Below are 10,417 nucleotides of genomic sequence, written 5' to 3'. Positions count from 1 at the left end.
AAGAGTGGTTGACGAGCAAGCGCTGTGTGTGTGTGTTTTTGTGTCGCGCTTCGGGTGGTTGTGGGTGGGGGGGGTGGGGGGGGGGGGGGGGGGGGGGGGGGGGGGGTTAGAATACAGAAGATTAGAACTTTGATAGAACTTTTAAACCCAGGAGATATCAATCATAGTTCGTTGCAGATGGAGAGACCACTCAGGAAACAGGTTCCTGATCGAGAAAGCATCCTTGAGCTGCCAGAGGTGACTCGGTGTATGCCTCCCATTGAGTTGGATGACCCGTGAGCATCATTCTCATCATCATCATCCGGATATCTATCACATCATTCACAGCCGGCAGCAGCCGCGAGTCGCCACCTAAAGTCGCGACTTCTTTGGGGCTATTTATAAATATTTATGTGGCCCCCCCCAACCCCAAAAGCCAACCCAAGCAGCCGACTGTCGACTCTCGTGGTCCATCATCGGCTGCGGCGGGCGGCGGCTGCCTCATCAGAAGAGCAGTCCGCCAAATGATGTCGTCGACTCACTGATGCTGATGAGTTTAAAATAAAGAAAGCCTCGGCGGAGAAACCACTTAGATCGGGCAAATGGAGTCAGTCCGAGATGGAGATGCAGACGAGGCCAGAGCAGCACATAAAGCGCATTACATTTTTCAAATGTGCATCAGGGAAGGGAGAGTGCAACTGCAACTGAAACTGCTACAGCGACTAAGGTATGGGGTGTGGGGCATGTGGGCGCCCAAGATGAGGAGGCTTTGGCTCCACAGCGAAAGTGCCACGACCAAAGACGAGGGGCACTACTCCGATGACGGATGCATGCATCATTAATTCAACCAGAAACAATGTTCAAAACAACAAAAAACACGCACACAGAAACCGAGATCCAACGCCAACGCTTTGCCACATTTTGTTGCTCCATGAACTCCCAGCTTCTCCTCCTCCTCATGCATATTCATGGTGCACTCTCTGTTCAGTGAATGCGACTGAATGTATTCCCTTTATTTGTCATTTGTTTTCTCATAGTAAAAACTATCATCTTTGAGTTTTAATAGCTGAAAGTGGAGCGAATTTTGCAGAAGAGAAGAGCCCAACGGGAATATAACAAGTAGTAGGGAAATACTAAAGATCTACAGATCATTGCAGCTCTTCTATAAATATTTTCTACTGTGTAGAATCCACAGAGTGACTTTGGGCATAAAAGCACCATTCAGTTCACCTTCAGCCATGGGTAGATATGCAGTTCGTTGATTGATTCCCAATGGAACTGGTATCTGAAATTGCACTTCTCTCTCTCTCTTTGTTGTTTAGTTTATGATCAAATAAATTGAAACTGAATGAATGAAAGATGATAGGTGAGGTGAGTGATGCGCCGACAAGCTATTGGTTTGAGAGTATCCCCGAGTTCATTTGGGTTAAATGGCCTACAAGAGCCAGTGGCAAATGCAATTAATATTGCGGCCCACTTCCAGCTGAATGCGGCACGGAACTGCAACTGCATTTCCATATCTTTGTATCATTTTATCTTTGCATCTGTGTATCCGTTTGTGTCTGGCGCTTCTAATCAATGCACCACAACGAGATAAATGGCCACTGTCTGGGGGCAGCCAGGAAGCGACCACGTGCCCGGCTTGTGCCTGGGCCATCCATCAACGGGCTGCTGCTGCTGCTGCTGCATCATCCTCATGACGAATGTGTTGTCTCACGGATGCGCTGCGGCACCCACGTTAATGGAATCTGCTGCTGTGTGGTGTGCCTGTGGCAGGGGTATGCTGTGGAGGCCTGTGCATCAGCCACAATCAAAGAGATGACGACAGAATTCAATCAACAGGCTGACCCACTTCACGATTGGCACCATCCACATGCCCCATCCACAGGAGGGTTGAAAGTTCAAATGCGAAATTTTTAATTGGATTTCCCTGCCTCTCTGCCTGTCCGCTCGGAATGAGAACACTCTGTGGCCATAAATTGTTCGATTTTGAAATGCATCATGTATCATGAATACATTTGTATTTATTCACATAAATTACAATCTCATCGCGACCAAAGGTGCCTTCGTTTGATGTGGGAGGAAGCTCTAATTATAGCAAAAATATCTAATACAGAATCCAATGCGTGGACAGGTAGCTCGTGGGATGGATGGTGTAGGAAGCCACATATGTGACATTCCAGATTTGTTTTGAAAATAAATTCAAAGTTTAATACAGATTTTCATAGAAAAGTTTTGCAATGGATTTATTTTTAAAGAGGGTGTTAAGAGAAAAATGCCATCAAATAGCGCTAAGGAAAGTACCCCAATGGTGGAATATTTTTCTGAAAAATCGAATAATTTGTCAGCCCTTTGAAACATAGAAGGGATTCAAAGACAAAAGTTGAGGCTTATTGTTGTTAACATCAATCGTACATCCGTATTATATTTGGTACATCATGGCCTTACCTTTTTCCTATAGTTATCCATTTATACAAGTGGGGGATTTCGTTGTTGTTGACAAGTCTGTTCTACAGTTTGTATCTGGTGATTCGTTGATTTCTTTGGAACTAATTTCATGAGCTTTACTGGATGCTTCTAGTGCTACTGGTGCTGCTGGTCCTGTCGCTGTAGCCTTCGTTGTGGCTGATATTTTCTTTGTTTGTGGCGACAGCAGACGCAACAGCGGCGACATTTGGACAAGCGGCAATGGCAGTGCCACATTGCAGGACACTTTATACTAATTTTTAAAAGTTAACAACAATGGATGGTCTGCATTTGCAGTTGGGATACTGAAGATGGGATGTTCCTCCAGTGTTCCTCCAGTCTTGCTTCAATGTCTTTTCCTTCCCTTTTCTTTGTGCTGACTTTGATGATTACTTTCGACCTGCTCCAGTCGATGCTTCACACAAAATCGTCTCGAATCGATCTCACACCCAAATACTATGGAGATCTGGCATTGCGTGTGGGGATCTCTCCAGTTACGTTCTTCCGTCACTTCACTTTCTCTTGTTTCTTGTGTTCTCCCTCTACGATGTTGTAAATGGACGTTTGTTGTTGCTGTCGTTGTTGGGCTGCTGTTGGCTGTTGGCTGTTATTGTTGTTGTTGTTTTGATATGTGTCGCTGTTACGGCTGCTCCTCCTTCGTTGTTTTAGTGTCCTGATTCGATGGTTTTATTGAACGTCTTGAAGAATGCTTGAATACTTTTTCGGGACACTGGGAATTTTTGGTCAAGTTTTTCCTTTATTGTATTTTGTCTGTCCTTCTCCTTCTCCCCATCGTGATTCCGATTCTCTTCCTTTTGGCGTGTGTTTTCCTCTCCCTTTTGTGGCTGCTTCGCCAGTCAGCTGTCATTGACACATGTGCGCGCTGCGCTCTCGCTCTCTCTCGCGAACGGCACAACTGCGCTGCTCTCGCTCTTCCTCTCTCGCTGTGGGCCGCCTGGGGGTGGCGCTCTCTTCAGAGGCAGAGAGAGAAAGCTGGATGTGAATGGCCGCCCGAAATGTGTCCTATAATTTACTACGTTTACCGATATGTCCTGTCATCGCCAGGACACACACGCACACCTCCCCCCACCGCCACACACTCCACAGATATTATTCGCATTGGAATTGGCCTCAGATTGTTGTCTAATTTGTGGATTTTTCCTTGGTTTTGCACTGTTCCGTTGCTCTGCTATGCCGTTATGCACTATGTGGGCCACACACCGCGCGCGCCTTTTGCCACCATGCCACAACGTCGTTCCACTGCTCGACGATTCGCCTTTGGGGCAATGGTTGATGATGACTTCACCGCGTTGGCAACTCTGGCACTCCGACGATGGGATTCCACGCGGGTTTCCACGCGGCGGGCAATGTATCCAAGAAGGGGAGGAATGCAATTTGTTTAAAGTTTAAACAAATGCAAATCGAAACGTAAAAATCGAAAGACAAAACCGAGGGGACAGCCTCGCGCAGCTACAAGTCTTCTTTTGCACAATTTTTAACGCGCTCTGTCTTTTGTTACGCTGCTTCTTTGTGGCACTCTCTCTCACTCACTGTCTCTCTCTCTCTCTCTCTCTCTCTGTCTCCTTATAACTTTGGTTTCCATTCACCTTTTCGCTCTGCTGGCTTGGCTTTTGCGTTTTTTCCCTCTTCTGTTCCTTTTTGGGGGTTGTTTTCCGACAGACCGACAGCCAGCTGTCTCACCAAACGGAAAGTTCTCTTCGAGCAGGAAGGGATGCATCAGTATGCTCTCTCTTCTACATCGCTCTCTCATTCTCAGCTGTCAAGCTTTGCCACCCTCGTGGCTGCCCGCTAAGAGTTTGGAACTACAGTTTGCCATTCTCTCGAAAAGCATATTCCATGGAAGGTAAGGCTTTTCCGCTGCAGAATGCTTTTGCATGGGCAGCCGCCTCCCCTTTAGGCTGCAACATTCCTTGTACTGTCTCTGTTGTTGTTTTTGTTTTGGCTATGCTTCGGGCTTTTGGCACTGCTTTTGTCGCTATCCAACACTGAGCCACGCGGCATGTGCGCCTAACCCCTTTTCCAACTTTAGAATTACTCCCCCTGCTTGGGTGGCTCTTAATTGGCCGCGTTGGGGCATATTGAAGAGCTCCTCTCATGTTTATATTTTCTCTTTTTAATGCATAATTAATGCGATATCCGGAAGCGAAGCAGGCGGCAGCCGGAAGTTCGAGTTGCAGTCGAATTGGGGAGCACAACCCCGGAAGAGCACCCCCCAGGAGCAGCACGAACAAGAGGTGAGGTGTGTGCGGAGTGATTTTATGGGGAAAATGGGAAAATAAGTGTTTGTGGATGATGTGGCATCCTCTGACCTTGTCTGGTTGGATGAAACTGGCTTTGGATTAAATATTAAATTTGTAGGAAATATTCCTTTATACCACATTTGCGTTGGCATTCCAATTGGGATCCCATGATGAATTTTAACAGTAACAATGTGAAGCTTTCTTCGGTGAACACACTTTGTTCTTGTACCATAAAATGTTAGTTTTACTTAAATACTTCAATTTACTTTACTTCGATAGATCACCCCTATAAATTGGGGTGGAAAATGGATCGAGAGCTGAGATACAAAAAATATGTCGGAAGATGGGAAAATAAATAATAACACACAAAGAGTCGTTAATCTTAAAAAATGTCTTAGCAAGACTCCTCGAACATCAACGTTAAAAATTGCAACCAAGAACGTGAATGATTTCAACATTTCCTCCACTGACTATGAAGAATATTCATAACGTTGTTAAAATTCAATATTGCAGGTATAAATAAAATTAAAATAAATGCCTCTATCCCTCTGCCTCTATTTGGAAGGTACTCTCCATTATTTTAGTGCCCTTGTGGAGGGAGTGGAAGACGTGTAAGACGTGTAAGACTTAGGAAAGGAATCATCTTTGCATCACTCATTCGAACAGGATAACCACAGCCGCGTCTTCATTTTGATTCAGCACAGCACAGCAAAATTAGCAGTTAATCCATGACTTAAGTTAACTGGAAATGTAACAATGGGTCTCTTAATTTAATTTACAATTCTAACTAGCCAGAAAATACCCGAAATATGCAAAAGAAGAGAATGATCTTCTCACCCTGTGCTGCCACTCGTAATAGTTCTAATGAGGCTAACCAATTTTAAAGCCCTTTTAGGACTAATTGAAGCATAAGTAATGAGGAGCTGTTAACAGAACCGTTGAAAGGGCAGGCAGCCGTCGCGTCGGAAGGGTTGCGCAGGACAAGGACCACAGGACACCCAGCACACTGGGTGGAGTCTTAGCCTTGGTCCTGGTGCCTGCCTTTGGGGGTTGGCTGGCTGGAGCGTTATCCAGAGGCACGTGTTTGCACAGGAATCTAATCTCGGCGCAAACAAAGTAACAAGAATTCAATTTGTCACAGTGGTTGGCCGTGTGGGACTGCAGACTGCGACTGGGACTCCCGGATCTGTTGGGGTTTTGGTCTGTTTGGTCTTTGCACAACACGCGCTGCGACAATGGAAGGCCCAGTCTCAAGCTCTGGGATCGGGAAAACGGTACTGGTATTAGTCCCTTTTGCCAGAGATAAACCCACTCTTCAGGGTTTTCCACAGTGCGTTGTGCGGGGGTGCAAATATTTGCATTTCGCTTGTTTTTCGGGGTGTTGCGCGTTAGGTAAAAGCCAAAAGCCTCCAGGGACTTGTTAATGCAAACAATGCGCATTTGATATTGCCAGAGAAAACGGATGGATGGGCGGGGATCAGGCTACATGTGTCCTTGCTCCCCATATCGGGGGTAGTTTTCTGTTGGTCTGCTGCTGCTTCTGTATGGCAAAGGGCAGGAGGGAGTTGAATACTAAAGCTCCGCTTCGCTTGCAACCGCACGAACTCCAAAAGTCGTCTGGGGCTGGGTCTGGGTCTGGGTCTGTGGCGCTACGCAGTGTTGCATTAATGTGCGTGTGGGTGATTCCCGGAACGGAAGTCGATTTATGTTTTGTGTACCCTCCCTCTATATCCATACCCCTCCTTGTCTGGCTGCCCCTCTCTGCTGTCTCTTTCTCTGCGGGTGACAACTTTTCGCCTTGTTTCGGCCTTGGTTTGGGGGGTCCGGCAAATGGCAAATGTTTTTGGCCGCAGCTGCCAGAAAGCATCCACCGCATCGCATCACTCGCTTTAAATACACCACGCCCCTAGCACCCCACTCTGAATGCGGTCCCCCAATCCCACAAACATCTCTTCCCTCTTGCCATCAGATTGGACATTGTCATGGTAATGCTGGAAAAACGCTTTAAACTGCCTTCTAATGATGCAGACGATGCGACTTCCTTGGTAAGTCGAGGACTCATCCTCCTCTCACGTGGCTCTCCCGTAATGTCTGTTGTTATCCCTGTTTTAATTTGCCAGTCCCCCGTCAGCACAATAGTGGCAGGGGGGAAGGGGCACGAGGCACGGGGAACGGGGAACGCGGTCGCATGTACTGTCAGTCATTTAATGGCTTACCTTATCTTCAGCTTCCTCGGCGCGTTCTTCCGCTTCGATGACGCGCTGCTCCAGCTCCGTTAACTGCAAAAATGAGGAGAAAGTTGGTTAAATCTCATTGTATGTGTGTGGGTAGCAGAAAGGGGGAGGGTGGCTGAATGCTGAAACATCGGAAATCATGTGAAAAAAGCCCTCCACATGCGGATCCCTATGCTGCAGCCGAGATTAGGCAGCGTTTAACGGGGGATATGGGTTTTTTTAGAGGCAATTATGAGATATATACACGGTTAAACGTTTGTCCTTATCTAAGATATACTTTTGTGATACTTAAGATTGTGGTTGGTTGGCAAAAACTCCTGAAACGGCATTTAAACTTAAGTCTGCATGGATTCTATGCTCTAAAAGCATGTGAACTACATGTAATCCACGTATTAACTACATACAAATCAACATCCACAGTGCACAGCCAGTACATTTACCAATCACCACATACCATCCACTGAGGTGTACCGGGGCTTCAGTCCACACGCTTCATTCGCAGTTGAGCTTGGAGCAGTCCACATTCGAACTACATTATCAGGCATGAAATTAATCAGTCCATAAATAATTATTTGTAAAAGCGGAAAATAAACTTTGAATATTATTTTTGACGCTCAACGTTTGTATATCTATTTTTTTTTGCTATTGAATACTCACTATAATTTTATAATAAATAGCAACAAGTGGCGAAAACTGCAGCATGGATGTATTTTCCCATTCTCTACATGCAATCCACAAACCCAGCCAAGACACCAACCAAACACCGTCCACTTGCTGTTAGTTGAGACACGCACCTACTATGTCAAGAATTTCCCCATGTTTTTCGATTTTGCAGTGTTGAATACGCCTTCAGAGAGCCACAGATGGCGCCTGGTGTCCCCTTTCGGGAGTTTTGTTATTCAAAAATAGAAAGGACCTTCAATCCCATTCCCCCCAGCGAATGCCATGAACAGCTTTAGAGCTGCCCTATCCCCAATTCTGGACATCCATCCATCAATGGACTNAAGACAACAAGGGAACAAATTTTGGGGGAAAAAGATGAAGAGGGGGGGGCCGGGGGCAAAAAAAGAGATAAAATTTTTTGGGGGGGGGGGGGGGGGGGGGGGGGAGAACACCTGCCCGAAACCATTTGCCCATCGTTATAAGCAGCTCCCTTGCTCTTCCCGCGTACTCGGAGGCAAACGCTAATCCTGCGCTTTTAAGCGCTCAATGGCTCGCGGGCCCATTGACAGGAGGCCCGTGAAAGGCGGCACACGCCCTCGAAGGATCACCATCCAGGCTTGAGTGGGCTAGGGGAATGTGCCATTTCCATGCCAATTAATCAGTCAAGTGGCCCCCAAAGCAAAAAGCCAGATGGATAGATGGATAGAGAGCTGCCACTTGATTCCCCTGCAGAGCACACAAAACGGTGGGAAGTCCGCCGTCTGCCGCCCAAGGATTCGATTTTGAATGCCTTAAGTGCATTAATTTCCGCCTTTTTATGCCATTCAAGTGGCCACTCAACGCAGCGATGGAGGCGGGCAGAAGCCAGGGTACTCCATTGATTGATGGCTGTCAAATTGTTGTGCGAAATATGAAGGAGCCCCCCGCTTCGAGCTGCATAGACCGCGGAGAGAGGAGAGAGCAGAGTGGAAGCGGAAGTGTCGGAAGGGATGGCTGCCTTAACCTTTGAGTGCCTTTTCCCATCACAAGTGGACGGCGCAGGATGGAAAATGGATGACAGAAGAACACAGGGAATAGCTAATCCATGCCATCATACTTATTCCATGGATATTCATATTTTATTTTCCCTTATTTGAAATAGGATTACGCTTCCATGGGTAGCCTGCCACAGCAAATGCTTTATATCTGTGCATATTTTCCCTCACATATTCTAGCACTGTTCATCTGTTCTCCAAGAGAATATTAGTCCAAATGGTAAACTAATTAAGAGACCTTCAGACAGTCTTTACAGACATTTCCCACAGAATGTTATCACCTGCTGCTAGTATCTCAACTACATTTTCCGAATGAATATTCTATGGACAACACTTGAACCCAAGTGGTCTGCAATCGCCGGAGGAGAAGTCGCGCCCTCAGTGCCTGGCTCGCCACCAGCTGCTTTGCATGGGTAAGTCGCTGAGTCAACCACTGATAGTCCGACTGTCCGTTGGTCAGTGTCTCTATAAAAGTTAAACAACATTCGGCAGGGCAGCATCATCCACTGCGGACAGAATGTGCTCTAATTTGGTCGACTTGTTTGGCTGCATCAAGCCGCAGGCAGAGGCAGAGTCGGAGACAATGCCCGAGACACTGGACAGCATGGGGAATAGCCATCGACGCAGCATGCAGGTGGATGACATGGTGGGTTACGATCTCGCCGAGCAGATGGACCAGGAGATGTTGCGGGAGGAGCAGCAGCAGCAGCAGCAGCGTCTCAGCTTTGGCAGCCTCTCCAAGCGACTGCTGCGTGCCCCAAGGCCCAATCTGCCGCCTTCGAAGCATCTGCCCGCAGCCACCTGCATCCGTCCGCCGGCGCGGGAGAAGCGCAACTCCTTCGAGACCCTGGAGCGGTACGAACAGGTCTTTAGCGCTCCCACCGGATCTGAGCGCTACATTCCCGATCAGTTTTAGGTGGACACGGAGACTCTGGGGCACGGATTAAAGGCTGGCCAAACGGTAGCCTGTAACATTTTGTTTGTTTTTCTTATATAATGGGGCGGGGGAGTAGGAAACTTTTGGGCATGGATTAAGCAGTAGAAAAAGTGCTAAGGCTGAGGGAAAACTTAGGCATTGGGTTGCGTGCGTGCAGAGGATTGTCGACGCACTCCTTCCTCCTTCGGCTCTTGCTGCTGCTCTTAATTATAGGCGTTCTCCACAGCCAATTGGCTGAGTTAATTGGTAGGAAGCCCAACTTCTGGCTGTTGGCGGCTTTAAGCAGCCACATTTTTGCTTAATTGTATGGCGCTTCCAACTGCAAAAGGCAAAAGGCAGGAGGCAGGATGACGGGGTGACGGAAGAGGTGCCACCTTCCTTTGGCAGACACTTTCGAAACAACTTGAAACAACTTTGAATGGAACCGACAAACAATGCGAGTGCGAATCACCGACAAAACAAAACTCGAACACAGAAAACCAGAAACAGAAACAGAAACAGAAAATGCAATTTTCCCCACAACGAATGCAATTCCCACCAACAAATGGCATACAATGGGATAGTGCAGGAGGAGCAGCTCAGGAGGGGATTGGGGGGGCCGCAGCAGGCGGCACCACCCACCATGCGAGGCATGAAGTCGTTTACTTTGGGCCATTAGCTAGGGGTTTAGGTGTCGTTCGGCTCGCGTTGCAAAACTTTCCCCGCGAATGTTGCATTCTCAGAAAAGTTCTCCTCGCTCTCCCTCTCTCTCTTTTGGGTGGGGCAAAGGGAGAGGCAGATCTTGATAGGTTTTACCATGGTAGTTTCATCCATTTTGGAGTGTAAGAGCGCTGCTGGTGGGGT

The 10,417-nt window shown here is 47.4% G+C and overlaps 2 protein-coding genes across 12 annotated transcripts in view; one reads left to right on the top strand and one right to left on the bottom strand.

Annotated features, from left to right (window-relative positions):
- Positions 1-10,417, bottom strand: part of LOC117590798 (uncharacterized protein CG43867) — a 103,630-nt gene that overhangs the window by 20,675 nt on the left and 72,538 nt on the right. For 10 of the 11 annotated variants that reach the window (XM_034283753.1, XM_034283755.1, XM_034283757.1 and 7 more), the window contains one exon: positions 6,923-6,985. In XM_034283753.1, the coding sequence (XP_034139644.1) occupies positions 6,923-6,985 (63 nt within the window). Of the gene's footprint in view, positions 1-2,427; positions 2,812-6,922; positions 6,986-10,417 lie in introns of those variants that run through there. The other variant, XM_034283764.1, reaches the window with a different exon arrangement.
- Positions 9,155-9,609, top strand: LOC117590802. Its single transcript, XM_034283767.1, has one exon. It carries the CDS (start codon positions 9,155-9,157, stop codon positions 9,551-9,553), a length of 399 nt encoding a protein of 132 aa, XP_034139658.1. The 3' UTR covers positions 9,554-9,609.

The sequence above is a fragment of the Drosophila guanche genome, unplaced genomic scaffold (assembly GCF_900245975.1).
Source record: "Drosophila guanche unplaced genomic scaffold, DGUA_6, whole genome shotgun sequence".
NCBI lineage: Eukaryota > Metazoa > Arthropoda > Insecta > Diptera > Drosophilidae > Drosophila > Drosophila guanche.
Note: the sequence above shows the minus strand (reverse complement) of the source record. Positions and strands in the feature narration are given on the sequence as shown.